At 36.8% G+C, this 17,246-nt stretch overlaps 1 protein-coding gene and 1 pseudogene across 1 annotated transcript in view; both read right to left on the bottom strand.

Annotated features, from left to right (window-relative positions):
* The window catches only part of FZD3 (frizzled class receptor 3), a 74,191-nt gene that overhangs the window by 53,468 nt on the left and 3,477 nt on the right, over positions 1-17,246 (bottom strand). Inside the window, exon 2 of the mRNA XM_043983935.1 lies at positions 4,676-5,205. Coding sequence (XP_043839870.1) covers positions 4,676-4,864 — 189 coding nt within the window. The 5' untranslated portion in view covers positions 4,865-5,205. The remainder of the gene's footprint in view (positions 1-4,675; positions 5,206-17,246) is intronic.
* Positions 12,798-13,333, bottom strand: LOC122740976 (annotated as a pseudogene).

Consider the following 17,246-nt stretch of genomic DNA (forward strand, 5'->3'; position numbering starts at 1 on the left):
CAGAAACAACATGAACATAATTATAAAATACTCTTTAGAGAGAGGGAGATAATTCGGATCTGAAAATAACCTAATTTTAAAAAATTATAAAAGTATTTTATTATTTTCCAGTTACATTTAGAGATAGTTTTCAACATTTGTTTCTATAAGATTTCTAGTTTCAAATTTTTCTCCCTCCCTCCTCTCCCTCTCCTCCTCCCCAAGACAGCAAGTAATCTGATATAGGTTTTATATGTACAATAACATTAAACATATTTCTGCATTAGTCATGTTATAAGAGAAGAATCAGAGCAAAAAGGACAAACCTCAAAAAAGAAAAACAACAGCACCAAAAACAAAAGAAATAGTATGGTTCAATCTGCATCCATATTCCACAGTTCTTTTTTTTTTTCCTGGATTTGGAGAGCAATAAAGTATTTTTTAAAAACCAAAAAGGACCTACATGTACAAAAATATTTATAGCTGCTCTTTTTGTGGTGGCAAGGAATTGGAAATTGAGGGGATGCCCATCAACTGGGGAATGGCTGAACAAGTTGTGGTATATGAGTGTAATGGAATACTATTGTGCTGTAAGAAATAATGAGCAGGGGGCTGCTAGGTGGCGCAGTGGATAAAGCACTGGCCTCCGATTCAGGAGGAACCTGAGTTCAAATCCAGACTCAGACACTTGACACTAGCTGTGTGACCCTGGGCAAGTCACTTAACCCTCGTAGCCCCACAAAAACAAACAAAAGAAATGATGAGCAGGCAGATTTCAGAGAAATCTGGAAGGACTTACATGAACTGATGCTGAGTGATATAAGCAGAACCAGGACAACATTGTACACATCAACACAACAACACTGTGTGTTGATCAACTGTGATAGACTTGACTCTTCCCAGCAGTACGATGGTCCAAGATAGTTCCAGAGGACTCATGATGGAAAATGCTTTCCAAATCCAGAAAAAAAGAACTATGGAATCTAGATGCAGATTTTTTTTTGTTCTTCTTTTTTGAGGTTTTTCCTTATTGCTCTGATTCTTCTTTCACAGCATGACTAATTCAGAAATATGTTTAATGTGATTGTACATCTATAACCTATATTAGATTGCTTTCTGTCTTGGGGAGGGGAGGGAGAAAAATTTGAAACTAAAAATCTTATAAAAACAAATGTTGAAAACTATTTCTGCATGTAACTGGAAAATAATAAAATACTTTTATGAGAAAAAAACCCTCACCTATACCAAGGAAGACTGCTAGAGAACTTAAAGAACAGCCCTGGAAGGAAAGGCCACAAAGTTAAGGCAGCATTTTAAGCACTGTTTGAGAAGCACTGACAAAGAACATAAACAAAAACATAGAAAAAGTTATACATATATACCCACGATCACCTGGAACAAATCATCATATACTGGGTGGGCCATAAGTCACAAAAGGGTTTCAATATTTAATAACTCCTTTATTTGGTTTTAGTTTACAATACCATAGCAACATATACAATGTATATCTAGGAAATGAATTTACATTACACATGAAAAATCAAATCTCACAAATGGCAAAAATAAAGAAAAAATAATTTTCAAAAAGTGACTAAAACATCCATGACTTTTGGCCCACCCTGTATTTACTCTAGTCACTACAATGCCAATATTTCTTGTCATAGCCACACTTCCACAAAAATACACAGAAATACAACATATCCAGAGACTTGCAAGGCATATATACACATATGCCCAAACATTCCTATACAGTTTCATATATAGCATACACACAAATGTGAGTACACCAAAACAAACAATACTTATCATAATTTGAGCATTTCTCAGCAGGCTCCTAAATAATGTTCACCACTTTTCTCTTCCCTATAACAAAAAGGCCAGGAACTACAAGTCCAAACTTCTAGGCAACATGACACATGGTAGTAAGATCCTATATTCCTATGGAATCCTCTGGTTCCATGGTTTTATCAAAATACAGAGGCACAAAAAGAAATTTTCCTTTTCAAGGGCACTCAATTTCTTGGACCAGAACTGAGGAATCCATAATGAGGATGCCTTTCAGTGAGGGAGCACTAAGTAACATGTAGACCACTCTGGCTTTCTATAGCCAGTCATATAATCTTTGATCTGTAGATTAAAATATCATAGTAAGTACAAATACACATAAAGCTAACAGAAGACTGAAATAAGGACATAGTGCTAGCCATACATTGCAACTAGTTTGTAGTTAACTGCATATATGTTGTTTGGGAAATAACCACTAGTAGAAAATTCCAATGTCTAAACATACCACGTCTCAAGAAAATATATCGGGGCAGCTAGGTGGTGCAGTGCATAGAGCACCGGCCCTGGAGTCAGGAGTACCTGAGTTCAAATCCGGCCTCAGACACTTAACACTTACTAGCTGTGTGACCCTGGGCAAGTCACTTAACCCCAATTGCCTCACTAAAAAAAAAAAAAAAGAAAAAAAGAAAATATATCAATAAATGAGCATCATAAGACTGTTATAATGTGCCAGGTACTGTACTAAGCTCTGGGGACATAAGGTGATTCTTCAGTGAGGAGAATAAGGACATGATTCCATTATGAAGAGTTCACTGACCCAGGAAATGATTAGGTATGCTGCTTTTAGGAAATAATGCCTTTGATGAATTTACCTTTGCCATTAAAGCTATAGGGTTCTGACTCCAAGCTCCAAGGGATCATTGATCTCTACTCAAGTGCTAGCATCTAGGGTAAATTTGCAGAAATATTAAACCTTAATGTCCAGGGAGCAAAAATAAATTTTGCAAAACTGTAAGCACCTAAGAACACCTTAATGAAAACTTTTCAATGAGACAATGTAGCTTTCCCATCAAATTAGATAGGTTATTGTCTGACATCAAGGCTGCCTTTATTATTTTTCTCCAGAGAAGCTCTTAGTAAATTATGTTGATTCTTTCCATGCACCTTTAGCTTCTACCACCCATAAATCATGGATCATATCTCAAAAGGTAAGTAGAAGGGTTAAAAGAGTATCAATAATGAACTTGTTTACTATACTTAAACTGAAAATTACCAATTAGTGCTTTAGTCAGTCCTAACCATTCTTTACCTACTTATATTTTGTTGTTGTTGTTGTTTTTTTAAACAAAATGGTATTATGTCCATCTACCATAAAAGGTTCCCCACTGCTTGAAGAAAAATATTTCACTGGATCAGAGACTGCTTCTAATCTAAACCAATCCTAAATGTTGTTCTTCAGATGATTTGGGGGTGGGGTGGTGCGGAGGAGAGGGTGTTGGGTAAATTGGAAAAAGTGAGTGGTTTTCACGGCAATCATAGGATGCTAATTGATCTGTTTTAGTATGACTGCTAATAATTCTCATTTCTTTTTGTCAAACCCAATTCTCAAGCACACTTTTCACTTAATAAAGTAATGTGACCTTAAGCTTCTAAGAAAACACTGACTTTCCAAAATAGGTAGGTAAAAGTTAAAACAATAGGATTCAAACTTCTAAAATCATTACACGAAGTGAATAAAAACCAAAGTGTAAAACATAATCCTCACAATAAACAGATTTTCACCAATGTCAAAATTTAAATATCAAAATGTAAATAGGTCCAGCTTCTTCCATGGCTAGTAAAAAAGAAAATGTATCTTTGTCCATAATATAAAATACATACAAAAGGTTTACATATTCAGATATGCTAAATGTCTTGCTGGTCACTCAAATGGTATTGAAAACAAAAAACACTCATTTAGTTCCCTCAGTTGAAAAAAGGTGTAAAATGATAAAAAGCACTATGGGAATTACCTAAAGAATTATTTGAAAATTCACTAAGTCCTAATAAAGTGTTGTGGTTTTTTTTAAATGACTCGGGGCAGCTAGGTGGTACAGTGGATAGAGCACTGGCCCTGGATTCAGAAGGACCTGAGTTCAAATCTGACCTCAGATACTTAACACTTACTAGTTGTATGACCCTGGGCAAGTCACTTAACCCCAATTGCCTCACCAAAATAAATAAACAAACAAATAAATAAAATGACTAACTATTTTACTTCAATTGACAACTCTAATGGCATCAACTAGTTTACATCTTTAGAGCTTGTCCTTCTTGAGTTTCTTTGGAAATGGTTATGTACCAGAAACTAATGAATGTGTTAACTATTTAAGAAAATGTGAATTTGTTAAAACAATTACTTGATAACTAAAACAAGATATTCACTTTTCAGAACCAAGAAACTTACTAACAATCCATAGCATGACTGACACATGTAAATGATCTTTTACATATCTATTTACCTAGTCTAATAAAACACACAACTTAAAAGATAAAAATAATATAATTTAACAAAAAGGTGTAGTAGTACTTTTCTAACTATAGTTTAACTATTAAATGATTATAGTCTCGTCTCTGCTCTATCCAAGAGTTTTTAATCACCATTTAAAAGCAAAACATAGAAATTGATGAATATTTCCTATATACACTCTTCAATTTATTATATAATTTAAGTAAACTGTGAATCTTAAAAGATAATGAAACAATCATGCAGAATACTCAAAGTCAAAAGTGATGTATATTTTTCTTATTAGATATTATATGTGTATATATATACACCCCTGTATTTTATATGTATCATGTGTTATAGTTATTTTGTATATGTATATGTGATTACAGCAACATATCAAAGTTATTTTAAAACAATTCTTACCTCCATTGCTAAAGCTGCTGTCTGTTGATCATAATGATTCAGAAGATTAGGCATGAAGGTAGTATTATAAGGCAGGTCTTGGCACATCCTCAAGGTGATTGGCTCACAAGAAAATAAACTGTGCCCAGTTATGGACCCCACAAACATAGTCATGTACCAAAGATAGGAGAATATCCAACTTACAGCCATCCTTCTTGGATCTGAATAATATTCAGATAAATAAGCCTATTAAATATAATTTTAGATATCATGCACCTGCAGGTCTCTCCTTGAAAATACTTCTTTACTTCTTGCTGTTAAGCTTTGCAAACAGTTAAATATTCTTTGCATTGACAGAGCTTTGTTAACCTCATCTGACAAAAGGCATTTGTTTTTGGTTTCACAATACAGGTAAATGACATCATCTTGTCTTTTCTTTTCATTTTATTATATAGATTGCATTTGACTAACATGTCAAGTTGATTAACCACATTCCCAAACAATAGATCCCATCTTGGTAGACCAGCGATTTCTTCCTCTAATTGACAGATCTGAAAAACATAAAAGAAGAGAAAAAATTAGGTACTTCCTCTAAGAATACTGTATAATTGTATGTCTAAATTCTTTGATGAGAGACAGATACATATTATAAAATATACACAGCATCCTCAAAAAATATCTCTGTATAATTTTTAGAGTCATAATAAAAATAATCAAGCTAAAGGCAAATTGAATGTTTTCTGGCAGAGGTGATATGGACTCCAATTATGTGATTCTGATAACCATAGTTCTTTGTATGGTAGGCTGTTTTCCATTTGTCACAGAATCTAAAATGAGACCACCTTTTGATGGACTGTATAATTGTCCTAAATTTAATACATTTCCTTTAAAATGCTGTGTATAATTACTATAAATAAGTTATTAAAATTTAAAAGTATAAAGGTTTTGTGAAGAAAAATCTTATATTTCGATATATAGGAATACCGAATTATACTCAAGTTTGAAACTGCTTTATCAATAAATTCTGGGTAGAGACAGAAAAGCCACCTTCTAAAAGACAGATTTAAACTAGCAGCAATCTTGTGGCTTTACCCAGAACATAGCATCCTACTGGATGGTTATACTACAAAAGCTAGCACCATGTTAATCAGTTCCTGATTTCATGAGTTGGGAATGAAAGATCATTTACTCAATTTACAAATACCCTACACATACAAATAGTGGAGGACTCCCAACCTAAGGCCCCTGTCCATCATGAAGCAACTCGAGCTATAACTAGAAATTCTAGCACCTGGAACAAATTTAGATGAAGCAGAGGGTAGGAATGGAGAGGGCAGAAATGAAGGAAATAAATGGATGTTGAGGAGGCTGAGGAACTAAGAGTGTAGGGTAGTTAGTCTAAGTAGAGAAGGGTTGGGATGGGAAATCAACATTTAATAACTATGTGCAATGCATTGTGCACTGAGCTAAATATTAAATTTAATGGGAAAGAGGGAGAAAGAACTGAAAGTCCATAAATGACAGCAACAAAGATCTGGACAGAAAAGATAGAATTTTAAAAGGCACAGTTGCCAAGTGATGGCAGAAGAAAGGTCTAAAGAGTGGTAGTGGGGAGCAGAGAGGATGCTAACTCCTCCCTCTTGACCCTATGCTTTAAGAGAGTTGTGAAAAAAGGAATGCTGGGCTTGGAGAGAGTGCTAAATAGTGAGGTGTCTTCAAGGAAAAGCTAGTTTTCAGTGGCCACAGGAAGATGCAAGGAATTTGAGAGAAAGGGATCTAGGATCAAAGACCCAGAACTGGAAGGGACCTTTGAAGTCACCTCATCACTACCCCTCCTTTACAGATGAGGAAAGTGAGGCTCAGCAAATGAAATGACTTGCCTAAGATAACACAAGTGCTAAGTATAGGAACTATGATTTGAACTCAAGTCCTCCCACTCTAAATCCAGTAATCAATTTTTATTTCACCACAATAGAGGAAGGTTCCCCAGGGATACAGTGGAAATGGAGAGGAGAAAAGGACAGTACCTAGGAGACAGCAAAGGCTGGGTTCACAGTCTAAATTGTAGGGGAATGGGGGCAGCAGTATCCTGACAATACATTTACTATTGATTCCCCTCTGATGATCCCATTTTTCCAGTCTGGTGTTTGGGGGGCGGGGGAGGGGGTGTGTGAAGAAAAATACCATGTGCTTTACATTTATGGGAAGGTGCCCTGGGAGAGGGATAACAGAGCCACAGCATCTTAAGGGAATAGTAGCACTAAGCAGGGTGGACTAAACCAAAACCAAGAGAGAAAATAAAATACTCCCTTGTGTTTCCTGCTTAGTTCCAAAGGGACCCAGGTTGCCAGGCCTTCCTTGTTTCTGACACCCATGGCTATCTTCCAGAAGCCCTTGGCTGACAGGTGCAGCCACCTCCAATATTGAAAGCCAGCCAGACACAGAGATCTTCTGTACCGGTTTGGCTTAAGGAAGGCAGCATCCTCCCTCCCTGTTATGAGAGTCATACCTCTTTGTTACCTGCCAGAGTTTAAGTTGAGTTGCTAAGACCTCTGTTTCCAGACAAAAAGCAGCAGATTCCTCCCTCTGGGAAGGGAAGAGGCTTAAGAGTAGTTTTGGGAAAAGGAATGGGAAAGGAGTTTGTGGTCCTCAGATCCCTGTATACCTGGACTTTAGCACCCCCTGTTGGAGAAGTAGAGAGATCAATTACCTGTATCTCCCTGAATTATAAATCTAAAAGAGCAGCTTCCTCTGTATACTTTTCTGTGATCCCCAGTTTACTCCAAATTTTCTTTTGGCTACAGGAAACCAACATTAAATATCCATTTATATGAACAACTTATAATTTATGCCTAATTATCATATATCACAATAATAACTATGTATCATTACGTACACCAAATAAACCTGTTTTAATAACATTAAACTGTTCACATATGTACGATAGTCCCTTGCTCATACAGCTTAATCCATTCACAATGTTTAAAACATTATAAAAAATAGAAATAAAATACATCAAACAATATTAGTACTGATTTATAAAGGTTGAGAACCAGTTAACTACAAAGTGAAAAGTGACTTCTATCAGTCAATCACTCTGAAGTGGTTTTGATTAATTGACTAGGAATGGGGGGGCATTCTTGGGGGGAAGTTTAAGTAACTTATTGGAAAGAATATGTTGGGTTGAGACAAACTATATCAATAAAATTAGAAGCAATACAATTGAATATATGTTTAACATAATAAAAACTTCCATTAAAGTAGTCTACCTCTCCAGAAACAAGATGTTACAAACAATTCATGTAGCAAAGGAAAAAAAACCCTATATAATATTCCAGGAAGAAACTAAATAAAACCAGATGGGATTTTTAAAAATGTAATGTTACTCACTTACAATTCTGCTTATTCCCCCACTATAAAGTAAGCTCTGTGAGAATAGGGACTATTCTGTCTTGGCATCCATGGTACCTAGCAGGGTGCAGGCATACAGCAGTCACTTAATAAATGCCCATTGGATTTAATTGATTCTATTAATTTCTTTCTAGTTTAACTTCTAACTATTTCCTTTTTCTCATATCCAAATAAGGTAGCTGTCCACCTTCCTTAAATATTGGTTCCCTGCAATAGAATGCCATCATAACTATAAAAATCTACTCAATTACAGGACAAAAATAACCTTTTGTCAGTTGATACTATCAGTTATATTTTATTTTCATAATAAAGTAGATAAAGTAAAACAGCAACAATTAGGTGAAGGGATCAAAAACAAAGAACTTTAATTCTTTACTCAAATGTAAGAATGATATTAGTGTAATTTATTTTATACAATTAATATACAATTAAAAAGTGGCATATAAAATATTTTTTAAATCAAATGATATTATTTAAATACTATGACAGTAGTATTTTGGGGAGGGGGCGAGTCAATGAGGGTTAAGTGACTTGCCCAGGGTCACAAAGCTAGTAAGTGTCAAGTGTCTGAGGCCAGATTTGAACTCTGGTCCTCCTGAATCCAGGGCTGGTGCCTTATCCACTGCTGAATGATTTTTTTTTAAAGTGAGGCAATTGGGGGTAAGTGACTTGCCCAGGGTCACACAGCTAGTAAGTGTTAAGTGTCTGAGGCCGGTGCTGAATGATTTTTTAAAGTGAAAATCTATCTGAAAAAAGGAATGATCGTCCTTTGCTAAGTCTCTTTTTAGCCCTTAGCACAAATCTATACTTCTAAGATTCATGAAATCATAAGAAGAAACCTTAGAAGTTCTGTCCAACTCCTTCATTTTACAGTTGAGGAAACTGAAGCCCCAAGAAATTAAGCAAAGCTGGGACTTGCAGCCAGGTACTTCTAACTCATAATCCTGCATTCTCTATCACAATGCCTCACATTTTCCAGATGGGGAAAATGAGGTCAAGAGAGATTAAATGATTTCTGAAGGTCAGATAATTTGTGGCAGAGCTGGGATTTGAACCCAACTCTTTTACTTCTAAATTCAATGCTCTTTCCATTATGCCATGTTAGTTTTCTGTTTTTAAAAAGTAGTAAATAGAACATGAGTAAGATCTTTGCTTCTCAGGCAAATATTCTAGGATAAGCATCCAGGTAGGAATCTTCCAAGATAGTTATCTTTCTTTTAGGGATTGGCATTCAGTGAGTTTTTTCCAGGGTTTAGATCTTAATCTTGCCAACTAAATAGTAAACCCTCTGAGGTCGGGAACTTCAGATTTTTGCTTCTTTGTATATTTTTTGGCAAGGAGTTGGAAAAAGGTGGGGAGAGAGCTTTTGTTTTCTAAGGGAGACAGCATTCAAAAATTCCCTGGAGGCCATCTAAATAGGTGTGACATTCCAAGATGATTCGATTGCTACAGTATTCTTATTTCTAAAATCTTTCCAAAGGATCGAGGTGTTTTTTGTTTCCCCTACAAGGCAGTAGAAAAGCAGCTGTGTAAGTTGGAAAAGGGTAAAAGAGTAGATTTTTACTTCTCTATTTGAAATACTGGGGAAGGACATCCTCAGAAAAAGCCATCTGTAATAGGTGTCTCCATATTCTCTCCTCTTACTCTCTTCTTAACTCTCTACAATCTGGCTTGCACTTTCAACCATTCAACTGAAACTGTTCTCTCCAAAGTTACCAATGATCTCTTAATTGACTTTTTTTCCTCAATTTTCATGCTTCTTGACTTCTCTGCAGCCTCTGATATTGCCGATCACCTTCTTGTCCTTGAAACTTTCTTCTCTCTAGGTTTTTGGGTCACTACTCGATTCTAGTTCTCTCCCTACCTATCTGACTGCTTCTTCTCAGATCCTTTGCTAGATTTTCATCCAGGTCACATTGGCTAAGGGTGTCCTACAGGGTTTGGTCCTGGGATCTCTTCTCCTTCTATACTATTTCACTTGGTGATTTCATCAGCTCCCATGTTTCAATGATCAGTTCCATGTTGATGATTCTTAAATCATCCTCTCTCCTGATCTCCAGTCTTGCATCTCCAACTGCCTAATGGTCATCTCAAACTGAATGTCCTGTAGACATCTTAAACTTAACATGACCCAAACTGAATCTATTATCTTTTCACCTAACCATCCCCCCCAACGCCACCCTCTTCCAAAATTTCCTACCACTGTGGAGGGCACCAGGCACCACCATCCTGTCAGTCATTCAGGCTTGGAACTTTGGTGCCATCTTCAACTCCTCATTCTCCCCCACTGCAATCCAACCTCCATTCAACTATCAAAATAATATTCCTAATGCACTGGCCAACCATGTCCTTTCTCCCCACCCCCAAATCCATAAACTCCAGTTGCTCCCTATCACCTCCAGGATAAAATATAAAATCCTGTTTCACTTCCAGATATATATATATACATATATATATATATATATGTATATATATATCCTAGTGTGCCCCAACCGTGTCAGTTTTCATATACCCCATATCTCTATGTACTATTGGATCCAGAGACTGTGACCTCTTGCTATTCCTGGGAACAAGATACTCCATCTCTTAACTCCTGGCATTTTCACTGGCTGTTTCTTCATGTACACAATGCTCTCCCTCATCTCTACCATCTTGGCTTCTGTCAAGTCTCCACTAAAATCCTACCTTCTATAGGAAGCCTTTCCCAACCCTTCTTCAATCTTAATTCCTTCCCCTGTTGATTATTTCCTACTTATCCTATATATATATATAAAACCCTTTTTTGTACATAGTTGTTTGCATGTTGTCTCTCATTGAACTGTGAGCTTCTCAAGGGCAGGGACTGTCTTTTGCCTTTCTTTGTATTCTCAGCACTTAATATAGTGACTGGGCCATATTAAGCATTTAATAAACGCTTACTTATTGACAGACATCCAAGGAAATTGTCAGCCTAAAGGTATTTGGGGTTTAAAATCCTATTCACTTACTAGTAATAGAACCTAGAATAAATCACTTCATTTCTTCTCTGTAAAATCTTGACAAATGGTCATTTAACCTCTGGGGAGAAATCTCCAGTTGATAAGAAACTTGCTACTTCTTTATACAACTTGTTCCACTTTTAAATAGTTCTAACTGTTAGTAAGGATTTCATAATATCAAGGCAAAAATCTACCTCTTTATTACTTCTACCCACTTGTTCTTTGAGGTCAAGCAAAATGAGCAGAATTCCTTCCTTCACCCAAGGCAGCCCTTCATTTATTGAAAGACATTTATCATTCTCCCCTTAAGTTTTCCTAGAGCTTTTTCAAGTTAGACACCCATTTCCCTTACTGGATCCTCATATGGTAATGTTTCAAGTCTCTTTCACTATCCTTTCCTTGCTATACTTCTTCAAAATAATTTAAGTTGCATCATTTGAATTTCTTCTAGTACAGCTTGTTAATATCCTCTTGAAAACATGTTCCCAAAAACTGTACACAACTATGAATAAGGCACAGTACCATAAAGCTATAATTGCTCATTCTTCTATTAAAATGGGCTAGGACTGTATTAGCTTTTTTTCTTTTCTTTTTTTCCACTTGGCTTGGCTTGTAGGAATTCAGAGTTTGAAGCAGTTTTGTTTGAACTGAAGCACACAGGTATCTATCAGAGGTCTATGTAATACTTGCCATTAGTTATGTGTACCCAACAGTTCAAGTTTCTCTTGCTGTAGCATCCAAAGAAGTAATAATCTGGAGCACTTATTTGAAAGACCTGAGTCTTATACCCTAAGAGTAAATCCTTACACTCTCCTATAACTTTCAGCGGGACAGAGATAAAGTAGGGTCATATATGTACTTAAGGTACCTAAGAAAGAAAATTCCAAATTAAAGGGGTTGGGAGAACTACTGGACGATTATATACCAAGGAGGGCAATAGCAGAAAGGAAGGTCCTACATTTTGATGAGATTAATTGATGTGGATACTTCCTTCTAATGGAGCAAATTGTAACCTATATATAGCCCCTAATTCTGTGGGTCTCTTGTCTATGCCCACTCTAGTAAACTAATCTTCCACAGGAGAGTCAACCCAACATGCCTTCATCTCTCTCTCTTAACTTTGCATGAATACAAGACATTCATAGCAGAACTCTACTGGTGACTATTGTAACCCCCCAGGATTGTAGTAATTAAAAAAAAAAAAAACCAACACATTGGAACAAAATAGTAGCCCACTGATTGGGGGAAGTAGATGAACAAACCGGAATACTTGAATGTAATAAAATATGATTAAACCACAAAAAATAATGACTATGAGGAATCTAGAAATATTGAAGATGTATCCTAAATGATAATGGGCAAATAAACAAAATGAAGGAAACACATAAATGAAAATAACAGCAAAAGACATTAGATTCTAGATTAAATGCAATATTGAATCTTGGTTTTAGAGGACTGACAATATATAAGGGAGGGTGTAATGGGAGAGGAAATATTTGGGTTCAGAAGTCCCTGTGTATAAAGAACTAAAGGTATTAGTAGGGGAAAAGTTTTAAAGAGAGTGCATTAGTGGAAGAGTGTTAGGGAGAACAAATTCAGAAAATAGCTATTTGAAACCAAGATCTAACCTTATATGCAATGGGATTTACAATCAAAGCATGTAAAAAATTTTAAAAAGGGTTATCCACCTTCAACATTGCTATTTGGCATAGTTTTTTTTTCCATTTTATTGATCTTTTATAAAAAACAGGACTTTATTTGCCAGGAAGGATGATGCCATCGTACTTCTGCTGGAACCAGTGCATGGCTTCCTCTTTGCCAATTCTGTGTTTGGCCCAATGCAGCCTATCCTTTGCTTTTTGTCTGCAATGCTGAAGTCGGGCCTGCCCAGCACCACATAGAAGTCCAAGCCGTAGATGCTAACACTTGGGTTGTATTTAATCCCCAGGTCGATATGCTCTTGGATCCCGAAGCCAAAGTTGCCTGTGTCTGAGAAATTATTTTTCCTTAACTCATATTGTTGCACCTTTAGCACCTTCTCCAGAATCTCTTCAGCTTTGGCTCCAGGGACTGTACAGTGAACTGCGATCTTCTCGTTTCTCCTGATTCCAAAAGATCTGACAATATATCGAGCTTTAGAGAACACTGGGGTTTGGCCTGTGAGCTGCTCCAACACTTTAGCAACCTGGGTCAGGCGATCATTGCTCTCCCCAACACAGACGTTGAGGCAGAGCTTTCAGATGCACAGTTCCTGCATGGGGTTTTCTTTTTCACCTTGATCTTGCACCATGGTGGAAAACCGGAAGAGAGCTGGCATAGTTTTTAAAAGGTTAAATAATAAAAAGAAGCAGGCAGGGGTATAAGGACTGACAGTCAAGAAGTTAAAATAATGTCAATTAATTTAGAAAAATGTGCAAGAGTGCTCCCATTCCATCTCATCTTCTCCAGCAAATGGCTCCCTCTATCATCCCTACTTTCTCACAAATCTTCAAACTTTCCCTATCTGCTGGCTGCTTCCCTATTGACTACAAAACATACCAGTGCCTTCCCCATCTTTAAAAAAACTATCACTTGATCTATCTGTCTGTCTTTGATAGCTAACACCTTATACCTCCTCCCTTTTGTAGCTAAAATGCTCAAGAAGACCTCTGCTTTCTTTCCTTTCACTCTCTTCTCTCCAGTCTAACTTCCATCCTGATCTTTGATCTAAAACTGCTTTCTCCAAAGTCACTAATGGTCTCCTAATTGCTCTATTTAGTGTCCTGTTCTCAATCTTCATCTTCTTGGCCTCTCTGCAGCCTCTGACACTGTCAATCACTCCTTCTGGACACTCCCTTCTCGCAAAGGTTTCGTGACACTGCTCTCTTGCCCTGTTCTCTACCTTTTGGACTGCTCCTTCTCAGCTCCTATGCTGGATCTTCATCCAGGTCATATACACTAACAAGTGCGTGTGCCCCAAGGATCTGACCAGGACCCTTGTCTCTTCTCCATCTATGTTATTTAGTTTGGTGATCTCATCAGCTCACATGGCTTCAGTTATCATCTCTATGCTGACAATTCTCAAATCTATTTATCCAGATGTAACTTTTCTGTCTTAGATTTCCAAATGCCTATGGGACATCTCAAACTGGCTGTCCAGAAGACATCTTAAATGCAACAACAACAAATACAACATGCTCCCAAATGAACTTATTCTCTTTCCCCACAAACCTACCCCTCTTCCTAACTCCCCTATTACTGTCAAGGTCACCACCATCACCCTCATCATCCGGGCTTGCAACCAGGTATCATCTTCGACTCCTCACATATTCTCACTGCTTCTCACTCGTATCCAATCATCTGTCAAGCTTCTTAACATCTTATGTACATGCCTTCATCACCTCACTCTTGAACTATTGAAATAGCCTTCTGGTTTATCTCCTTGCCTCAAATCTCTCCACAATCCAAACCATCCTCCTCTCAACTGTCAAACTGAACTTCCTAAAGTACAGGTCTGATCATGTTACACTGCCCTTTTTCCTCCTTCAATAAACTCCAGTGGGTCCTTATTACCTTGAGGATCCAATAAAAAATCCTGCAGTAGGCTTTTGAAGCCCTTTATAACTTGTCCCCTTCTTACCTGTCCAGTCTTCTTCCACTTTACTCCCCTCTATGTATTCTACAATTCAAAGTCACTGGCCTCTTGGCTGTCCCTGGACCAAGATACTTCAATCTCCCTACTTAGTACATTTTCACTGGCTGTCTCCCAAACCTAGAATTCTCTTCCTCATTACCTTGCTTCCTTCCTTTCCCTGACTTCTTCAAGTCTCAACTGAAATCCAACCTTCTACAAGAATTTTTTCCCAATTCTCTTTAATTCTAGTGAGTTCCCAGGGGCAGCTAGGTGGTGCAGTGGATAAAGCACCAGCCCTGGATTCAAGAGGAGCTGAGTTCAAATCCAGCCTCAGCCACTTGATGAGTACTAGCTGTGTGACCCTGGGCAAGTCACTTAACCCTCACTGCCCCGAAAGAAAAAAAATTCTTGTGACTTCCCTCTGAGATTATCTCCATTTTGTCCTGTACATATCTTGTTATTTACACATTGTCTCCCCCTTTAAACTGTGAGATCCTTGAAAGCAAGGTCTGGTTTTGCCTTTCTTTGGAATACCAGATCTTAGCACAGTGTCTGGCACAAAGTAGACACAAATATTTGTTGACTTCATTTGAAATAGAGTTGATAATTAAGAGGCTGCATTAAAGAAAAATTAAAATGGAGGAAAAACATTGGCAATTAATAGATCAAATATTGAATCATGGCTAACTACTGCATATGTAGAAAAAATTTAAGAAAATCAATCAAAAATTGACTGCTGAGATGGTAAGGTACCAGATAAGGCTATAAAAATCATCTGAATTTTTATATTGCTGAAGAAAAACATGGAGAAACTGAAAAAGAGAGAAATACCATTTACAACACTAACATGTAACAAATACTTAAGTATTAACCAACAGAGACACAAGCAAGATTTATATAAAGACAGTTGTAACAATTTTGACAGAAATAAATAAATGGAGGCTCATGCCTATGGCTAGGTCTAGCCAACAGAGTGAAAACTCAATACCTTCTAAATTAATTTGTGAATTTGACATGTGACCAATACTTCCCTGTAATAGAAAAAACAACAAAATTTAAATAGAAAATAGGTAATAATACTAATGAAAACTATTTAAAATGAAGACAGTGAACTTGTTCTGCCAGGACTCAAAAGATGCTATAAAGCAAGAATTATCAAAATGACTAGTGACTAGATTTAAAAAAGTAAAATAGATCAATGAAACAGAATAGAGAACTAGAATCAGAACCACAACTTTATTATATATAATAGGTTAGTGTTTAATAAATTTAAGATTACAAAACATTGGGGAAAGGAAATTTTTAACAACAATTGCATGGCTATCATGTCACCTATAAGTGGAATGTGCCACATACATCCCTCCCTGCATTTCCAACTATTCAATTATTTAAATTCTACAATTTCCGGGGCAGCTAGGTGGTACAGTGGATAAAGCACCGGCCCTGGATTCAGGAGGTCCTGAGTTTAAATCCAACCTCAGACACTTGATACTTATTAGCTGTGTGACCCTAGGCAAGTCACTTGACCCTCATTGCCCTGCAAAAAAAAAATAATAAAAAAATAAATTCTACAACTTCAGAATCAGATGGAATCTCTGGCAACAATGGGACTATGGCTCGGTCAGCATTTATATAGCATCCATTTGTAAATATGTCATTCCAAAACTGTATATTTTTAAAAAGTGTGTGTGTGTGGGGGGGTGGACAACCTATTTATTCAACAAGCATTAATTAGATACCTTCTTTTTAAAATTAGATACCTTCTATGAACAATGCAATGTGCTATATTCTGGGGATATAATAAGAAAAAGAAAGATGGTCCCTGTCCTTAAGGCATTTACATTCTAGCGTGTGTGATGGGGTAAAAAGGAAGTTGAGTAGGAGGAAAATGTGGGGTGCAGAATACAACATTTACACAACTATATAGTAAGTGGACAAAAATTGGAAGAGAGATAGTACTGACAACTTAGCTGGATCAAGAAAAGCTTCCCAGAGTAGGTGGTACCTGGTTTGTGTCTTGCCAGGAGAAAGAAGATAGGATACTCAGTTTGAAAAATAGCAAGTAGGGCAGTTTGGCTGGAATGTAGTGCATATGAGGAGCAATATACAGTATAGATTAAGCTGAAGGATTACATTTTATTGTTGTGTCTTGAGCACTCCTCTATTCCTTCTCTCAACACTCTGTTATCACTGTATCTCATCTCACTTCATCAGATGCAATTATCACCTCTAGTCAGACTTCTACATTTATATATCCAGCTAACTTTTCTATTGAAATCCAGGCCTGCTTGTCAATGCTTGCTTGACATCTCAGCCTGAATGTCCTGTAGACTTCTAAAATTCAACATGTCCAAAACAAAATTCAATACTTGCTTTCCAAAAACCCATCTTCCCTCCAAATATCCTTATTTCTGTTGAGGATGGATGTCTAGTCTGCAACTTTGGAGTCATCCTTGACTATCTCCTTTTCCTTACTTCCTTTATCCAATCACTTGCCAATTTTACCTCTACAATATCTGTCTTATTTGTGTCCTTATTTTCATTCACATAGCCTCCACATTAATTCTGACCTTCCCCAACTCTATTGGTG

This window comes from Dromiciops gliroides, chromosome 2 (assembly GCF_019393635.1).
Source record: "Dromiciops gliroides isolate mDroGli1 chromosome 2, mDroGli1.pri, whole genome shotgun sequence".
Taxonomy (NCBI): Eukaryota; Metazoa; Chordata; class Mammalia; order Microbiotheria; family Microbiotheriidae; genus Dromiciops; species Dromiciops gliroides.